Here is a 21,199-nt window from a genome sequence, read left to right as displayed (position 1 = left end):
GCAAGAGTTTACCAGCAGGTTCCTTTATCAATTACTGACTTTGCCTAGTATAATTCTACAAAGTTCAGCAAGCATGTACACACATTTTTGTAAATACCTAGTATGCAAAGGCCCTGGCTACAACTGAAACCTCCAGGTATTAATATAGTGTTCTAATAATATATTATGTACTGTAATGTCCCAGTACTACCACTGCCATCAGCAATAAAAAACATGATTTGAGAATTTCTAATAAATTTTGTTATATCTTATCAATTGCATATAGCATGAACTAATATTAAATGTCTGATAACAACTTCAGCATTAATTTTGAATATGTACAGTTAAGAGAACGTGTATCAACTTACCTGCAAAATCTTTTACATTCACATTTGCACCTAAACTGATTAGTTCCTTAACCTGTTTAACATCCCCTCGAATTGCTGCCATATGTAGAGGAGTTTCCCCTCGTTCATTTCTCTTGTTAACTTTGTCCTTTTGTCTTGAAGAAGAGCTTGGAGTTTTCTTTTGTGTTGGTGTTGTTTGCAAGGAATGATTTAAGGTGGAATCTACAAAACAAGTTTTTAAATGGTCACTGTAAGTTATTTAGCACTATTTCATGCATTCAAAGATTACAACAATCAGCAAATAACTACATTTAAATAAAGGATGTATTTGACACTTCACATGTATCTACACAATGCCTATTTGCAATGTGCAAAAGGGCATTTTGCAAGATCTCAGTATTTTTACAGTAGGTTTCAAGAACAGATGAAGTCTGTTCCCCTTCCTCCAGCACAACTCCACTGTATTTTTACATAGTGAGATGCCAGTTTAAGGAATTACTGTCTGTGTATTGTACTCCATGCACTTTCTCAGCTGTACCAACACAAATATTTTTGCGTGGACCAGATAGTCTCTCAAGGAAATGCAGCCATTCCCTTTTAAATGCCGATTTTGTGAAAACATTACACCTGTAGAACATATACATAAAGATTTTTTTTAAAATACAACTGGACCAAGGACAGTTTGAAGTTCTGAATTAAAAACAAGGTGACTCCCCTCTCCCATTAAATCCTAAGGAAACGATCCAGTTTCTTTCTAAATTAAAATCCTGCTCCAAATTGAGACAATAAGACAGCAGTTAAACTTAATAAAAAAAAACCCTAAAACAGATAGCATTTCAGTTTTTAAATAATGCATATGGAACAGTGTTTGAGAGGCAAAAATAACCATTGGAAGAGAAGACATTTTCAGGTTTTACAGCTATCATAATGCAAAAACACAGAAGGTATGCATAAATACAGAAGGTCAGGAATTTTTCACCAAATTACTCATCAATGCAAAATAGAGTCTTAACAGTATTATGAATAATTAAAAAAAAAAATCAATAAAAATCAAGGATTGTTGAAAACTATCAGGGTTCAGAATATTCTGATTGGGACAGAATTAAACAGGCAGAAGGAAGAAAACTGTTAACTTTGTAAGATCACCTGGACTGTTGTCTCGTGCTGTCATCTGCATAAGAAGTGCCATCTGTTTGCGCTCTGACAGAGGATAACCAAAAAGAATGCTAACTGGTGTTGATTTCTTATTTCCAGCATCCTTCTTCATTTTCTTTTTCTCTGGACCTTCCTTCTCTGGAAATATTAACATTTGAAAACTCAAACTGCTGTTCTATTACAACATTTTTCTAGAAATAAAAGCATCTTTTTCAGGTATGTGAACTGATGATTGGTGGCAGGTGATGAAAAACAGAAATTGCATCTCTAATTTATTGCATTTGCATTAGTTTTCGTTACCTGTTCTAACCATACCAGGATAATAGGCTACTTAATTAAAGCATTTATCACTGTAAGGAGGGTTACTAAAAAATTCTAAGAGATGAAAACCCCGTTTCACAGCAAGAAGACTGTATGTCACAACTTTAATTTTCAGAGAATCAAGTCAGGCACTTAAAAAATTCTGTAAGATCAGCTAGTCAACTTTCAGCCTTGAATACAGATCTGAGACTGTGCTCTATTCTACTTCTCCCAAAACACCATGTTAAAAATTAGGAGAAGACTTTTTAATACTGGTATTTATTAGGTAATTGCATAAAAGATTGTTTCTCTCAAACTCATCCTGTTACTTCACCATAGAGTAATTTCTTCTCCAAAATTCATATCCTTCAAAAGCATACAGTTATTTTATATACATAACTTCTTTCCTTTTATCAATATTTACGGAAGTTGTTTAATATTTCATGTCCAAGTTTTAAACCAGGAGCTAAAATTACACATCTGAATAAACACACCATTTTTGAAGCTATTCTGTACCTACAAACTCTCACAGATCTTCAGATTGGTTAAATGTGCTCTGAAATCAGACAACTTTTTAATACAGAACAAATTTTAAAACTACAACTTTACTAGTGTAATTTGGAACCTTTGGTCTATGTCTTCCATCCTTTTCGAAAGTTCTTCCTTCATTTTTCTGTATAAAGATCTCCCTAGCTGGTCATTATTGTTTAACTGTATTTTCTAGAGACATATTAGTTTGCATTTATGTGTAGCAAAGACCATTCATTTTCTGTAATTATCTCATCTTTCCAGGCCACTGCTCTTTCTATCTTATTCAAATCCATCATTTTACATCTTGTAAGCGGCTTGTATTACTTACAGGTTAAATCTATAACATCTACCTTTTTCTTCAGAGCCCCTAAGGTTACTACTTGAATATAAACACACTGGATGTGAAAGATGGCTCAAGGAACCTTAATCACAAATTAGGTGATGTGGAATTAAAATTTTTTAAAGAGTTAAAGTAAAATTCTAACCACCACTGCCAAGAAAGAATGGTCTGAAGAATATTCTAACAGACTCAACATCTCCAAACTCTGAGCAAATAATTCCCTTAGTTTCCTTTCCTAAAAGTCCAGGTTCAGTACTAGCTTTTCCAGAGACCCTGCTCTCTCTACCGCACCTTCTCCTTTTGGAAGCCTCCCAACTGACCACCTTCCCAAAGGACCTTTAACAGCTGGACAGGACTGTGCATCCTACAGTCACGAGTAATCCCAGTTCACCCTCTAGACTGGACTACTGACCACAAAGACAAGGACAGAATTCAGTAAGGACGTCCATTGCCTGCTTTTTCTCTTCTGTGGCTGGCTGATGCGCTAATTCCTATAAAGCAATCAAGAACATGAAACAAACCCAAGACCTAAAAATTACAATGGGGAATACATAATAAATGAAAGGAGGACTGGCAGAAAAGACGTTGGACTGATTAACCAGACTTGGCCACACTAAAATGCTAGAATTTGGCTGGGAATCGGTTGAGGCTTGGTTAGGGATTGTTACTATTAGTTAAATAAGCCTGGTTGCCACACTGATCTTTGGTCTTTGTGAAATAAGCTATTTCATCTTATTCTTACTGTGACTGATTACCATCTGATGAGACACTGTTCATCCAGTTTCAGCTAATCTTAGCATTTTGGGCCACACTAAAAAAACCTGTAGAAATGCAATTAAGCTAAGTCAAACTAGGGGGTAGAGATTTTGGGTTTATGACTGTCCTCATGATTACATTGGTCTCCCAGTTTCCCTTCCTAAATGCTGACCTCAAACACCTGTATGATAAAAACTTCATTTAAAAAAAAAAAAATAAAATCTGTCATCTGCAAAAGCAAGAAATCTTAAAACAGAAGACTCCACTGAGGCACAATTCACTGACTTTCTGCAGAGACACAAAAATTAATAGAAAATTACAAATTAGAAGGTTAAGTCGTTTTGAGGTTCCTAACCATGCCATTCCACGTTTCATTAAGTTTCAAGCTGACTCTTTTTTATCTTCTGATTTCCTCCACTTCTGCCTTAGGCCCTCTCTGTGGCGCTCCTTGTTTCATTTGTTTCCTCTCAACTGATTTTCTGCCTTCCTAGCCTTCTCTATATTTCATCTGCTAGGCTTGATTACAGACACAGGCTCTAGTAATGCAATGCTCTTGAGGCACAGGAAGGCACGTAAATAGCGCTCATCTTGAATTCCATAGTGACCTAATGAGAAATACATGATTTTACAGACTAAACAATTACGAGCTACAGACCTAGGTGCATATTTAAAAAACCCCTACATATCTAACCATTGCATTTAAAAAGGAAACAAGATCCCTTTTACAGAAGTAATTGATGAGATTTTTCTAAATTGCATGCATCTCATATCCCCGAATATCTAGAAATTCATTCAATATCCAAATCAACACTACTACCCTATTGGCAGAAGATCGGCATAGGAAAATCTAAAGAAAACCTACAATGAAACTGTACTTTCATCTTTTCACTGTGAATATGCTGTTCTCGCTACAAGTATAACATACAGCACACCCTTCTCATTGACTAATTTAGTATTTCCATCAAAATAACACATTTCAGTTTGTCTGGCATGATCTGCTGTTTCTTAGCTTATGCTATTAAACTGCTTACAATTCTTTTCTTGAAAAACGTATTCATTTTCATTTTGAATTATTTCTTATAATTTTATAGCTATACTTGGCTTGAGAAAATAATACATCAAAGTAAGTGAAATAAACCTTTGGATGATCTATCTTTTACTTTTTTACTATACAGTGTACTTTTCCAGGTATTTTTATCTGTTGGGTTTTTTTGGTTTTAATCATTTTCTTAGAAAAGCCTACTAAGTAAATGAGTGCAATTTACTCCCATTTCATGTTTAGTGTTATCAAACAACATGAAGATCCTCCCTACATATTCCAATGGATTTCAGTGGTGGGGCAAATTATTCTTTTATTACTCTTCATTAACACAGTGTTGGCAAAGCATTTCTACAGCTTACCAATTAAAAGTACCAAATAAGAATACAATTGCTCTCACCAAGCTTATATTGTAATTATGCCCTTACCACTCAAAACAAAGACAAAATTTTATTAAAATTTATGTGAGACTTCATGTGTATTTTCAGCAAATCTAAACAGATCAATACACAAAATTAATACAACCAACAACAAATCTAAAAAAAGGTCTCGGGACTACAGTAAGTGCATCTGATAATCCATTTACTGGAGTATGTCCCGTAAGCAGCTATTGCTTTATTCCCCCCAAGATCTCATGCATATGCCCTGCTTCTGAATGTACAAGATAAAACAACATAGGACAAAAGGGGTGGAAGGAAGTAAAAGGAGGGGAGTAGGGCATACAAAAGAGAAATTTTTATACACCAATAAATAAACAAATAAGATAGTAAAAAACCTACCTTTTTTTTTTTAAGCCAAGGAAAACAACAATGCAACTGTTGATAAAGAAGCTACACAAATCCACAGAAAAAGTCTTATAAATTATTTGGAACCCCCATTATGCTTATTGCTGAATATTATAAGATTTGTTTTCACTGCTCCAAGAATACCATCATGCAGTACACTATACTCAGCAGGAGAAGGCCAATTAATGTTCAGGAACTTTGATTTTTTGGCTATTCTTTATCTTGTGGTAACAGAAAACTTTTCACAGCTGTGCAGCTGATGTTTATACAAATCGAACAGTAATAACTTCCCTAATAGAGGAATAATATTGGTTTAAGAAATTACGTTTAGGTTAAATTTAATGAATAAAGTTGACTGTTAAAGTAAATTATGTTGCTTGGTGGTTTGGGTGGTGTTTTTTTTGTTTTGTTTTTGGTTTGTTTTTTTTTTTTAAAGATTTGGAGTATTTTGTTTTCAAAGTCTATGGAATACAAATATCTTTTACATTCACCGTCCTGTCACTTTTTGGTTTTCTTCAGCAATTAAACAGAAAATCAGGGAATTTCTTACTTGTTATTAAAAAAATAGAAAAATCAAAACTCTTCAAGTGGCTTCATGTTCAATTATCTTTATTAAATAATCTTCATAATAAGCAGCCAAATCTATCTGGACAACATTCCTTTTAAGATCTTCCCTTTACAATGCAAGCTTTTCACCTAACACTAGAAAAAAAAGTATTTCAAAATAGCCAAGTTATGTGAAATAGTGATTTAGGTGCATTTGACTACTAATTTGTAGAAGAGCTTCATGAAATTCACTCACAGTACTGAAATGTTCTGGCACAAGAAACATCAGAATCACCAGTAATTATTTTTGGAGAATTTACACACGACACATAATGTCCCAAGGCAACCAATAACGTATCCCAGTTTTGTGTGTTTGGGGTTTGCTTTTGTGTTTTGTTTTGCTGTTTGGGTTTTTTTTTTTTTCATTTGGAGAAATTACAAATTCCCAGTCAACTGTTTTCTAAATGTTTTAGGAAAATAAATAACATAACATGTAGAGTTCTCAAGACAAATCATGCCAAACTAACAGAATATTCCATTTGGTAAAATAACCAGTTTAGTGGATAAAGGAAATAAAGCCAAGAGACCAAATTCAAATTTCAGGGCTCACAATAGTCTGGTTTCGTGTAAATATCCTATCATAGTGCAAATTGTAAGGAATAACAGGATTAAGAAATAGGACCATGGGAAGCTAAAAAATGAACTGCTTGAAATAAATGATTCTAAAGAAGTTGTAAGATTGAGTGATATAAAACAAAAGACTAATATGCTTAGTACCAACAACTGTAGAAGACAGATCAAGACGATCAACTGTGCAGATGACAAAGTTGAGAGACAGAGTTACTGAGATCTGGGTGATTGTGGTAATCTGAGTGAAGTTATTTTAAAAAGAAACACATCGTGATTGACTGCTGCTTCCTATCTTCAGTGAAGGGGAAAGATTAGAACATGATGAAAAGACCTCACAGTATACTGTGCACTGTATAGGTATAAAGATATTGTGACACCTAATTAATCAAGTTTATGGCATATTTATTTAACCAAATCAGCACACACATACACACACCCAAAAAACCACCTTCACTTTCCTGCCTCTAGCCCAAACAACAGTTCAAGAAACTTGTAATAGTTGAACAATAAGTCCAAGTCCAGCAAGAAGTAACACAGTCTGTAAACAGTTCCTTTAACAGCCCCACTAACCTCTATAACTATGGAAAGCACAAATACAGAAATTGTTTTACTATGATGTACACATGGAACACAAAGAGGTAAGTTGGTTTGCTTTTCTGGATGTCAATTAAATGCTAACAGAAATATGACTGTGCCATGTTTGGAATGCTTTAAAGACAGAAATTGAAGGGGTCAGAAAACAAAACTGAGATGCTACTATAAACAGAAAATCTGGAGAACATAATTTTCAAGGAAAGATCAACAAATTAACACATTCAGTGTAATTGTAGCTCTTGTTCTTCCTGAATAATCAGCTATGCAGGGTGACTACACACACACACACACACACACAAAAAAGAGCCCACACATGTTCACAATGAAAAGATTTTTCCAATCTGCAGTTATGTTTAATTATTATGAAAAAATCAAATTTCTCTCTTCAGACTGATAAGGTGGAGAAAGCAAACAAACCTGTCCTTTGCAAAAGCAGCACTTGCCTGTTGTTCTTATTCTGATAACCACATCAGAGGTTATTTAAAAATAACCAGAATAATTAAATAAATTAACTAAATTTAAATAACGCTATTTAAATAGTCTAAATCAGTGACGGTAAGTGATGGCTTTTCAGTCAAATTATGTTTTTGGATTGGGAGACTTCAAATCAGAGAACTTATTAACTCGAATACAGGTTAAAGCTATACTTCAAAATTTTCAGTATAAATAAATTTGACTGCAGTATTTGTATGTTGTATTAGCCTTTTGTGGTTGCTCTGATCAAAGAAAGGGGATGTGATAACAGAGCCCTCAGTTCAGAATAGCCATCCAAAGCAGGACGGTGTAACAGACTGCCCTGCACAACAAAAGAAACTGAGAACAGGATGCTGTTGCTTATGGACAGGTATGTAGTGGCATTTCAGGTGCTGTTGTTTTCCCACAGGCCTCTTCAGAAGGCCACAGGTCTCCTGTGACTCACATTATCTTTCAGCCCTGTGCAGACTTCTCAGCTACTTCAGCCATCTCAACTGGCATTGCATGACTTCATTTAGGCAACTGGACTCAGTCCTAATCATTATGAAATTAGTCAGAAAGTAACCTAAAGGCAAAATCTGAAAATATTTAATACTAATTGCTGCCCAGGGAAGTGGTTGAGCCATTATCCCTGGAGGTATTTAAAAGACATGTAGATGTGGCACTTAGGGACATGGTTAAGTGGTGGCCTTGGCAGTCTTATATTTACAGTTGGACTCTATGGTCTTAAGGGTCTTTTCCAACCTAAATGATTCTATTCTAATTTATTGCAGCAGTTTCTTCGGCAAAAACATTGATTTAAATCTAAGTTTAGACAGGCAGGAGGACTACAATTGTTCTAGGCTCTTACAGAACACTATAAATGTTGTTTGATTTCAGTCCTGTCAGAACTGACAGGGTGTAAAATTTACTTTATGCTTAGTTTTGTAGGAATCAAATTTAAAAAATTAATTCCAAACTAAGTTAACATTCAGTTTGGCTGTCCATGTTCGTTATCACATTTAGTTTCTAGATAATACCTGAACCAAAGAACCACAAAAAGGAACAAGAAGTGGAATTGCAGGGGGCAATTTTTACATAAATGAAGCAAAAAAGACAAAAATCTTAGTTCATGAATGAATACTCTGGAGATAGAACCAAGACAGCTCTAATGATGTAAAGCTCTAACAATTCCGTATTCCCATTCTTGTGACTGACTCACCTGCCTAAACAGGAAGAAACCCAATTATCATGAGGTTTCTACAATTAGCTAGCAACCCTATCACGCATCTTGGAAAGAAATGATTTATTAAATTAAACTATTAATTAATTGTTTTATCCTAGAGCAACATTTTTAGAAGAGCCTAAATCTTTAAAAACATTTGAAAGAAATCAAACTCAATCATCATATCATCTGTTACAAAGAAACTATTTAGCAAAGCAGTAAGAACATATTCTGAACTCTGCAAAAAACATATTGGAAAGCTATTACAAATAAAAGTAAAGGGAAAGCATAAAATACATCCTGGAACTGTAACGGACAGTGGGAAGAATGGAGTAGTACCACGTATTTTTTCAGAATCTTTCTAATTATGAACTGTATACACAACCTTTGACCATTTGCCTAGAATACCTACACTACAGATGTTCAGAGTATCAGAAGAAAACTGGGATTATTTTTTTTTAAATGAATTTTATTTTTAAAACTAACACTACTAGCTGTTAAGAAGCTTTTCATCACCTCTTCTTTTCCCTCTGTCTCTGGTTACACTCTCATCTCCAAAAACTTACTTTCTTCCTGCTCAAATAATACTTGCCATTCTCTGTACATAGTTAGCAGGGAGACACTTCTGTCAGAGGTGACAGTTCAGTCCAGTGATGGCAAACCTTTTCAATGCCTAATGACAAGTTTGTATCAGAAGCAGCACTGCATTTCATGATCACTGATGTCAGTCCTAATCCCTGTCAGTGCCAAACTTGGCACCAACGTAAGTGGTTAATTCCCACTGGTCTAATCTAATTGGTTAGGTACAGAATTAGCATTAGAATAACTGTTTTTTCATCCTAGTAATGCTCCTGCCTCTAAAGTTTTTGGAAAGCTTAAGTACCAAGTTCCTCATCTGTGAAACAGGGTAGCTGCTCTTACCTACTTACCTCAGCAGTAACAAAATGGACAAGCTATGATGTTTACTACATGGTAGTTAAAAGCTATGTGCCTTATGTTATATTAATTATTTCTTGCCCCTACTTGAACTGTTTATTTCATCTCCCTGCTGTAACTTGTAACAAAAAGATTTTGTAGTGTGTGCATTGTCTTTTTGTGCATGTCTAAGTGCCTAAAGTAATCCATCTTGTTTACAGCAACTGTGACAATAGATGCTATAGCAAGAGAAACACAAAAAATTATACTACCTTACAAGATGCTGTGACAATGAATTATTTAAAGTTGATGGGGGTGGGCAGAGAGGACGAAAGATTTCCAACACAGAAAACACTAGATAAGTGCTAAATATTACTTCTAAATATATTTATTTCCATTATGAAAAACAATTAGCATCTAATAGCAAGCAATAAATTTAACATAGCAGATGCTGGGAGCATACTTCTAATTTATACATGGTCTTTTCAGAATCAAGTGGTATCATAAATAGTGTAAGAATTCTGTAAAACCACTGAAAACGGAAATCTAAAGCCAAGAATACTGTTTTGTAATGTGACTATTTCAAACTTGGATTTCACACCACATTCTCTCTAGAGTAACAAAAATATGTATGCAATATCCAGGAGCCAAACCTTCTGCATTAAATCAATCCTGGACAAAAATTACACATGTACTAAGGTACATACGTCTATCTTGCATTTAAATCTAAGCATCTTAAGGGAATTACCTGTTTATGAAAATATGCAAATGCACAATGAGCACTGTGTAAGAAACTGTAGTATCTGAGCATCTGACAGATCACAGACTTGAAAGAAAAGTTCGCTCTCCATGGCTAGTTTAGTTAATTCCATAACCTTAGCAACCTCTTCTCTTATATGAAGGACAGTACATCTACCAATCTTTCCCACTCTCCCTCCCCCAAAAAAGGCTACGAAAGGCTGACAGCTGTCTCTCAAGTCAAGGCACTTAACATGTCTTTTCACCAGTTTACTTGTTTAAGCAAATGGACCTCTAGAGATGACAACAAAAGAAAGATTTATTACCAACATAGAAGCAAAAGAATGAGGTTAGGAAACAACTGGAAAAATGTAGATAAACTATACTGGCATGCTAGCTCTTGCTAATGATAGGATGAAGGCTCATTGGACTGAGATGCAACAATCAGAAGCAAGCAACTTTTATACTTAGTATCCTTTTTTACAGGGAAAAAGAATAATCAATATAAAAACATAATATACAATTAATTAAATTAGGATGTATTTTACCAACAAATAATTAATTAAGGAAATAAAAAGGTTCTACCTGTGTCTGAATTGCGATCTTCATTTCTGGATGGACTAATAGTAAAAGGAAGTTTACGTTTCATGGAAGACTTTTCTTTCATCTCCTTCCCCACATCACTCCTATCCACTTTTGGAGTTTTGCTGTAGGATGCAATCTTGTCCTTGCTCTAATATAAATAAAAAGTACACTAAGTAATTTTCGCATAAAGCAGAATAGTCTTATAATGTATACAGACTGAAAAGATGCTATGCAAGAATGTACGTGCATGCGTGTACGTATGTGTATTAAATAGTTTATTTAAAAAATTTTAAAGTAACCTTACTATAAATAATCAATGGCATTTCTTTCTTCTTTAAAATTAGTATTTTCTGTGTTATTTGTACTTCCCGATACATCACTGTAGAACTGCTGTTCACTATTACAGCCTTGATTAATAAGCAAAGGAAGAACACAAACTGGACTAGAATTTGCTAAGTCTTAATGATCAACCCAATTTCCCTCCCTGATCATAACATAATAATCATATTAAAAGCAAAGTAAAAACCCACACTGCAATTCAGGCTGTAAATAGTAACACAGTAACAAGAACAAAAACCTCTAACAACTCTCCCCTGCCTCCACCCCCACCACATAATTCATCCATACAGAACCAACCCCCTTTCTATTTCAACAAGAACAGTAGTGTAATGTTTCATTTTCTAAAGTAAAATTCACTACTTAAAGACATTCACTACTTAAAAATTCAAACTTAAAAAAGACATGAAGAAACTTTTCTAACTGGTATCAAATTTAGAAAAAATAGGTACACGCTATTTGGAATTTTTAGTTGCGTAAATCTGGGATTTTTGCCTTGTAAAACATATTTCAAGATAAACAGGGAAAAACCCGGACAGCACAATATTAACTCGTGTTTGATTACTTTGATAATATAGGAGGTCAAAGTATGTAAAAGAATAGCAGGTTAGTGAGATGACTGCTTGAGAGAACACTCTGCAAACTCCAACATTTTGGCCTACCAATCAAGATGCAATGCAGAGACATAACATCTTCTGTTCATTACATGCTGCAGAAACACATTATCCAGCTATGTCAGCCATCGCAACTCCACAGCTTTATATCATTCTTAATAGATGACTGGATGAAACCACTACCAGATTCATTTTCTAAAGGCAGAAGAGGCACATGCACTGATTTGCCAGTCAGAAAAACAAAAGGCTGCTCCATGGTACTTTTGAAGCAAGAAGTTAAAATTTTTATTCTGATGAGAGGAAAGCTAGAAAATAGCTCGAAGTAAAGGTACTATTCTTGAGAGCACCTGTCCTTTATTTAAAATCAAACGCTGGTAAGAAGAGTAGTTTGATTGTATCATCTGACACACTGAGTTTAAACTGTTGTAGGCAGAAGTGATTACAAAAAAAAGCCTGCAAACAAACTCTACAATCTTCAGGGGACAAATGTCTCTATCAGGGAAATCGCAAAGAAGGGATCAGTCTATGTCAGGAGTATTCCTGAAGTAAAAGGTTGATTCCCCTAGAGAAAACCTATCTTCACTCTGAGTTTGAAAACCTGAGGGAGGGGGACACACACCACAAAACCACAAACAGAACCATCCCCCAAAAAACCAAAAGCCCCAAACAAGCCAAAATGCAGAATAAAACCCACACGCCAAAACCAGCCCTCCTCCAAAACCCTAAAGGAAACAACAAACATCCCCCAAGCCTTTTTCTTACATGTGAGAACAAGAAAATCTAAAAATCCAAACCCCATTAAGACTTCTCTAAGCCCTTGGGAGATAAAGTGTTTGTGCTATTACTTCTGAAAGAAGCTAATCAATCTAACGGAACTGATCATTCACAAATGCATCTAAAAGTTGGCAGGAGCAGATCCAAACTCCATTAAACCCATTCTGATTTCTTCCACTACACACAAAGGGTTTCCACACTTCAGCCCAATCTCACCAAGAGCTGTCTCATCCCTTGTTCCAAACAATCCAATGATTTCTCAAATGTACATACATAAGTTTCCCACAGTATGATAAAGTGTTAAAATTTTATTGCTTTCTCTAGAATATTATGTTAGGTATCATGCAATAGAAAGGATCCATTGAAAATAATTTAGAATTCCTAAACAAGAATCATTGGTTTCAACTTGTTCTGTAGAAAAAAGACAACGTTTTTTGCGGTTGGTAGTCCTTAAAAAGAATCTTTTTTTTTTTTTGTACTAGTCAGTAAAATACATTGGTAGGTGCTCAGAAAGAGACACAAGCTGCTTAAATAATTTGATAGCTTTACATTTATTCTTATTCTTAAATTGTATGTGTGCATTATATTAAATATTATGACTGATGCACTACTTTCTGGTAATCAATGAATATTAATTTTGTGATTATCTAATTAGGAGGAGAGACAGTTCAAAATGTATACTTTCAGATAAATAAAGACAAATTGAAAATGAAAGAACAGGCTATACACAGAAAACACAGAAACTGAAAATGAGAATATTTTGTTCCTTAGCTGTTGTGGAAATAAACACTTAGCCGCCACCAATGGTGGACCTTCCAACACAAAAGATGCAACGAACAGGGTGTTTGAGAAGTCTGTACAAGTTCAATGCTGTTTAGTATTTTCAGTCGCAATGCTGAAATAGAGATGCAATTAGATATGCAGACACCATCACAACCAGGAGAGAGGGAGAAGCAAAGAGTGCTGGCAAAGGGAAAATAAAGTTACTAGCAAATTTGGAAAAACAGTCTAAATACAAAACAAAATGGGAAAAGCAAGGATAAACCCAAGCTTCTACAACCTGACAAAAATTAACTGTACAATCACAAGACTCCACATTAAAAGCTGCAAAACTCTTAACAGCCCCCTGGATTCAACTTCAAGTAAAGGCAGCAAGCCCTGCAGGTTAGAACAGGCATTTTGATTTAAAGAGTGAGCATTCACTGTTCCAACTACTCCTGGTCACTGCAACAGCATGGACAAAGCAAAGGTCACAATTCAGCATGAACAGGTCTATATATTAGTTTAACGCGATCCATGGAAGCAACCCAAAACAAAGTTGACTTCTTTTATAAAGCAACCTGTAACTTAGAATATCTGTGGACTTTCTGAAGAGGTTCATTAATCTCAAGTGAAAATTGCTAATCAAATAAAACACCAAAGACATGATAATGTTCAGATATATAAACCGTTGCTGCAAAGAGAAAGGCATCACATACTCTCCATGTTCACTACAGTTAGAGAACATTTAATGGCTTTAGACTGCAACAGGAGACAAGCAAAAGTTATTTATCCTTCTACTAAGTATCTAACTCTATGTCAGTCAGCATAATTAAGTATCAGAATAAACTGCCCAAGGAGACTGGAATTTCCATCAGTCAAGGCTTTAAAGAAAAGGTCTGGTAAACATCTGTCAAGAACCGAGTACAGCTTATTCTACGCTGGGGCAAATGGATGAACTGGATATGCATGTCTCAACTTTTAATGCATGCCTTGCTGGAGGATGTAGGAACAAGGAAGAATTTTCTCTGTCAACAAAACCATACTAGTGTGCCACGATGAGGAACACATTTTTAATCTGTTCAACAGAAACCATCTCAGAAGGCAAACAAACAGCAGTCTGGACAATCTCTTGATATCCCCTTCCAGCTCTATTGTCTGGTACCGCTACAATCAATGACAACACACAAAAGGAGACAAGATCGCCATATAATCTAGCAGATGTACTAAGCCCTGGGAGAATAAGCATTCTTTTTCTGCCCATCAAAGATAATTACATACTGAAGTGTGTTCTCCATGGTATTAAAACAGCTTTGGGCATGATTGTTGGACTCTTCTATGAGAGTTAATTCTTACAAACCCCAAATGTGTTTCTCCTTTGGACCACATATCTATCATTTACTTCCCGAGTTTTGGCCATGTAAGTTCCAAAGTATAAATTCAGATAAATTAATATTTCATTATGTTCTTATCTTTATCAAATATCTCATGGAAGCACTAAATGGTCTATCCGCTGTACACACCCTTACAATTTTTATTTATTTTATGCTCACAAGATGAGCAACTGAAATAAAAATATATGTACCCTAAAGCATATATGATATAAACTCAGCTTATTAACAGGAATGTTATTTCTAGTGATTTTTTTTTAAGCTCTCAGAAGACCTGAACACATAGCGGATTCAGATAGCTATTTACTGGTTGCTAGAACAGCATAATAAGCATTAACTTCCACTGGACAAATATGAAATATTAAATCTTGTAACAACAGTAAATACTACATTCCTCAGTCAACAGCTAAGAATGCACAACCAGTAAGAGCTAAATATTATATCAACTAGGAAAAAAATCCTGCAAGTATTTTTTCTTAACATGTTAACCATTGGAATAGTCTTACACCATATATTACAGCTTTTATTTTCAGAAGAAGAATGAGGGCTTTTTTTAAGGAGTGGTATCCTTTAACATTACTGTTCACTTGTAAATACACTGTTTTGTGTAAACATTATTTCACACTAGGCCTCCTCTGCCTACAATGCATCCATGAACATATAAGGGAACACCAATAATTAAACTACCTATCTTCAGTTCATTTACAGTTATAAAGCTCCACAAGTAATTCAAAGACATTTCTGCTTCAATAACTCTTACTTGCTCCTGTGTCCACTTGTAAGTTTACATAGCAAAATGCAGAAAAGTGGTTTGACTGTACTATTCTACAGAAAAAAATAAAAAGCCAAAGCTATGAGAAAAATACAATTAGAATGCATTTTTTGTACCTTAGTACTTTTCCTACAGTACTATTCTACAGAAAAAAATAAAAAGCCAAAGCTATGAGAAAAATACAATTAGAATGCATTTTTTTGTACTAAGGACCACTGCAATTATCTGAATGTTGACGACCTCAGGGTCTTTTCAGGCTACTAAAAGACACAGGCTTCTCTGATGGCACAGTGAATGGTCACTCATTGGTCAAACAATACTGAGAAAAGTGCATGGACAAGAAGTATTTTCCAGATTAATCAAGATACTTCCATATCAAAATGCCACTAAAGCAAAAATTTTCCTGTATTATCCCTTTCACCTGCAGCATCAGTACTTCCTTACATCAATTACGTTAGGTGAACAAATCTGTAACTTTTTCATAAGAAGTTCTAACACTTCAAAGACTATTGTTTTTAAATTCATGGTTGCAAATATTTACATATTGAGAAAAATTCTTATTTGTTTTACAGAAATTTCCACTACTTCCCAAAAATACTTCATTTAAAATTGTCACTGTTGATTTGGCTTGGTCAGTCTTCACTTCAGAGTTCTATGTATGTGTGTGTAACACACATTTGTCTTCAAGATTTTATATTGGTCAAACTCAAATTTTACTCTTACCATATTGTCTGTTGAATTTTAAATAATTTTCTAGGCTGAATTAAAATGATTACACTTTGTCTATTTTTTCTAACAACACAGAGGAAAAGACTGCAGATTACTCAAGGGCCAGCTAAACACTGCTGACAATTGCTTGTCCCTATATTAAAGAAGAGTTTGTGTGACTGTTTAAGCGACTATTTAACATCTTAACCATGTATTCCATTTTCTCAAAATATGACAAAAGCAACCAAACTGTATTTCCTATGCTAAAAATCTGAATACAGGAATATTAACAGCAACAACTAAATAATTCTGTGATTTTATTTAGGATCTCACATTCTCAGTGTTACATGTATCAATTTATACCATACAGTGCCCAAACCAAATCCTACATTATTCTAATATTAGATCTAAATAGATCTAATATCTAGATAGATCTAATATTAGATCTAAATAGATCTAAATCTATTGTGCCAAGGTGGATAGCAAGCAAGACTGAACGTAACAGTCCAAGCAGTTTATCAGTTTACTGTTTGGTATCAATCTAATTAGTCCACCTTTGTGTTTCCATACATATGCCCTTGGTCAAACTCCATTTTCCCCAGACTTTTAATTTTCTAAGTAATACTGCTTTCACTGGCATCTTCATCTCAAATACCAGGCAAAGTAGCATCTGAACCTAGCACATTTGTTGATACTTCTAATTCCTGTACTGGTGATCAATCTCAACAACAAGCATTTCCTCGTTAGAGCAGCCAGCTAAGGACAAATCTTCACCTAAACCAATATGACAATAAAAGGGTTTTACGCGACCATTAAAAATAGAATGTTAATTTACTCCTTTCCTGGTGGTTAAATAAATGACACCATGTGCACTGTTCGGTTCCCCGGGAAAAGTTATTCATGTTTTCATATGGATTCATATCCTCTTCCCATGAAAGAGAGCTACTTGTATCAGAAGACTACCTAACTTCGCCAAGATTGCAGGGGGGTTAAATGGCTCAGCAGACATAACTGCTACTGTTTTTAGTAGATCAGCGGCAGGAGATTATGGGAAAGGAAGGTGTCAAGACAGCCAGCAAATACTGAACTGGGCAGAAGGATCACTGCTAAGGCAGTTCCTTTGGCAGTGGCTGCAGATTTAACAGCCACTCTGGAAACTAGCACCATTCTTCTACTATAGCAGCAAGCAACAAGGTGAGAAGGTGAGGAGGAGTCAGAACTGGAGAGTAGAGCAGGAAAAGGGGCCTCAGAAATAAATTCTTTATTTTGATTGATTTATTATTTTAAACCTCAGATTGCAAAGCAATTTGTATGTAAAATTCAAAGCCTACAAAGGAAGAAAGTAATCTGCAATATAAAAATATGATAATCTATTTCTATACATTCAAACCTACAAACAAATGGATTTCAAGCCATACCTTTAGCAGGGAAACAGAGAAAAAAACCAAACCCCTAAACTGACACATTCCAGCAAACCCACTATTTTTGCTTTGATTAAAGTGAACAAAATATGAAAATTCATTTTTAAAACTAAAACCACAAATAAAGCTTGAAAAAAGTGACCTAAGTCAGTTTTCATAGCATGAACAGCTGTTATCTTCAAGATCTTCCTGTCAAAACCTTTCTTCAGAAATATTGAAGTGTCAAGATAACAAGAGTTTATAAAAACAGGAAATATTTTTAGTTAAATGATGTAAAATCTTTAAAAAATATAGTTTAGAAGTGTATAAATAAAAAGGCAGTACTGAATACCACTAAATTTCATTGCAATAGTCTTCCTATTCTTGCTGCTTGTAGGCCCCCTGAGTTTCCCCCCCTTATTCCCAGTGTTGAGTGACACTTCAATTAAACTTGACAAAATCGCAAACAAGGACCAGAATAAAACAACCCCGACATTTTTTTATCCCTTTACTAGTAAGCCAATTTCCTTTCCCCATTTTACTCTGTTTTCTTCTTATCAAAGTATTTCAAGACAGCTAGCAGAAAGGACTATCTTGCCTCACTTTACTGGGATCCATAAAACAAACTGGGAACAGACTAAGACTCTAATGTTTTCTATGAATGTTTTCAGAAGACAAACAGTTGGAAGCAGATGCTGGATGTTCTGATCTTTTCCTGTTGTTTCATCTCTCCCTGTCTTACCTCCATCCATTGAGTGGTCTTACAGAGAATACAGACTTCAAGAACATAGTAACAGCAAGTATGACCACACACATACATTCTCCTTTTCCCAGAGAAAAGTTTTAAACATCTTTTGGGAGACAGATGGATTCTCTCTCCTTAGGGCACTATACAACTCATCATCCACAATACTGAATATTATTCTATCTTTTGATATTCATTAGTACTACAAATAAACTCATCTGTTGTAGAATTGTACTAGGCAGACAAAATGGAGACTGAGTTATTTGCAACTTGGCTTCAGAAGTTTTAAAATAATGGGATACTTCACATTTATAAACAATAAACCACCCTTCATTATTACTGGAGCTTGCATACCCCTTAATTCACCAACACTCAAAAATGGATTGTACAGGTTTTAAAGTGGACTCCCCTCTACAGGGGTTACTCTTAACCCTTCTGCAGCATTCAGCTTTCAAGTCCTCCTAACAGACGGAACAAGACCATGTGTTACAAAGGAGTATAAGGAAATTATGTTTGTTCATTAGTCCGTGCTCTGTCACAGGCCTTCAGAAACGTTTCATGTGTTCACTAAAGAGAGTAAGACACTGCAAAATTAAGTAAAATATGAATCATTGTTCTTGTGAGTGTAAAAAGACTTCATACGATGTAAGACATGGAAACTATGCACTAACATCAAATAAACCCAACGCATCCAGCTTCCTTTTGAATTAAGTTGGAAGTTACAATAAAAGGCATTAATTCTGTTCCCTAGTTTAATTTACAATTAAAATAATATAAAAACTTACTAATTTTTCTGCACTCAAGATCTCAGAACATAGATTCATATTTATTTGTTCGCATTACCGTAACAAAAATCATGATAGAACACATGCTTTTCATTTCACTGAAATTAAATGGACATGAATATAACTTTGTTACCTTTCTTGCAGTTGGTTTTTCCACCATGGTGCTATCACTGTCAGAATTTTCAACTTGAACTGTTTTTGTAGACCCAAATTTGGGCATTTTATAGCTGTTTAGCTAGCTGTATCTTCTATCAGTGGGTTCATTGTGCGTCTGAAAAACAAACAACCAACATTATATAAATATATACACTACAGCACCAATGTTGCTACTGCAGATGGTAGCAGAGTTGAATAGTACTCCCAAAAAGATGAGTAACATTGACACCTGACTTCAAGTATCCCACTCATCGGCAGCTCGATCTTGGGGTGAAAACCCAAAAGGTCTAACATGGATACTACCGGGGACAGCGTCATCAGAAAACCACCAAGTCAGTTGCTGAAGTGCCTCATCCCTCTAACTAATCTCTTTGGCAGACTTAACACTTTCAGGTATTTGATGGATTATTTGTTCAATATCTCAGTTTTATAGCTAATAAGACTGGGAGGCAGCACAAGATCATTTCTACCAAAAGTGTGAAGAGAAATTAAGCTTTCTAGGCTAGGAAACTGCAGTATTGTCTACCCAAAATACTATGTAAAGAAGGTCAAATCTTGGTGATTTGCTATCCTATTTGTTGGAACAAGAGATATATGTTAGAAGAAAAATCTTCTAAAGCTTAGACCTGGAACTAGAAACCTTAGTTTCCACTGTCTAGCAAATTAATTACATAAACCATTGCGCTACATATATATATATGTATATAAAGCTCTAAGAGCTCTGTGATGTTTCATCTCCAGGGTACACCAAGTGTAATTACAGATTCAAATAATGGAATTTTGATTTTTTCCATGTTAGTTTTGATTCCACTTTTCCACTTCAAGAGAAGCAAAATCTTTTTAACACATAGAATCATTTAGGCTAGAAAAGACCTTTAAGATCGTCAAGTCCAACTGCAATACCTACCAGGGAAAGTCAGGTTGTCCTAAAAACTTATGTCAGGAAGACAGCAGAAGACTGCGCTACACTTTCAACACTGCCAGAAATACAGTCTAGTGCTTTTTAATGTTATTTATTTAGCACCTTGTTAAGAACTACAAAGTTCATACTACAAAGAAAAAAAGTTATAATAAACAAAGAGGCCAAAGTATCTTGCCAGAACAACAGAATTACTACACAAACCATTAAGTACTACTGTAAGTGAGTTTAGCAACAAAAGACTGCAAGCAGTATCAATTCTGAATAACAAACAAGGAACACAGAACTAACACTTGTCTCCGTACTTTATGGTTTAGGCAACTGCCAAGACAGGAGCTAAAATGAGGCGGGAATCAACAGGGCAAACTCAGCTCACTACAGTGCGTAAATAAAAGAACATAGAAGTAAACATAGCAGATAATATTAGAAAACTAACTTAAAGAAATTTGTACCAAGAACTCTCATTTGACTTGGAGAAGCTTATGAGCCATCATCCTCACGTCTCCAAAGTTGCACTGGAGATTCTCATTTACTCTGCTAAGGCATGTTAACAAACGCGTTAGGCCATTACATACCACTCCCAATAAATCCCCAAAATATATTAACAGATTTGTGGCTTAGCCAAGACTCAGAAGCCAATTCCAGCTGAGAGTGAAAACCAAGAAATCTAACGCAAAAACATGACTTACAGCAGGAGCAGCGTCAGAACCAAAAATTCCAACAAAGTCATTTGCTGAACTCATTCACCTGACTTGCCTGTTTCACAGAATGAAGAGACACTTTTCTTGTAAGAGCGGTATAAGAGGTCATGTGAAAAGTACAATTGCATTTGACATCACTTTAAAGCTGGTGACGTTCTATGGGTCTTTTTGAACTGATGTGATCACAGTCTTAGTGAGTCTTGTAGTAATTTTATGTCTCA

The 21,199-nt window shown here is 35.1% G+C and overlaps 1 protein-coding gene across 1 annotated transcript in view; it reads right to left on the bottom strand.

The window, feature by feature from the left end:
• The window catches only part of ANKRD12 (ankyrin repeat domain 12), a gene marked incomplete at its 3' end in the record, with an annotated part of 39,811 nt that extends 20,336 nt beyond the window's left edge, over nt 1-19,475 (bottom strand). Inside the window, exons 1-4 of the mRNA XM_009879986.1 lie at nt 19,336-19,475; nt 10,919-11,066; nt 1,473-1,619; nt 348-548 (exon numbers count right to left, since the gene is read on the bottom strand). Coding sequence (XP_009878288.1) covers nt 348-548; nt 1,473-1,619; nt 10,919-11,066; nt 19,336-19,422 — 583 coding nt within the window. The remainder of the gene's footprint in view (nt 1-347; nt 549-1,472; nt 1,620-10,918; nt 11,067-19,335) is intronic.
• Nucleotides 19,476-21,199: the final 1,724 nt, after the last annotated feature.

The sequence above is a fragment of the Charadrius vociferus genome, unplaced genomic scaffold (genome assembly GCF_000708025.1).
Source record: "Charadrius vociferus isolate BGI_N301 unplaced genomic scaffold, ASM70802v2 scaffold202, whole genome shotgun sequence".
Classification (NCBI taxonomy): domain Eukaryota; kingdom Metazoa; phylum Chordata; class Aves; order Charadriiformes; family Charadriidae; genus Charadrius; species Charadrius vociferus.
Note: the sequence above shows the minus strand (reverse complement) of the source record. Positions and strands in the feature narration are given on the sequence as shown.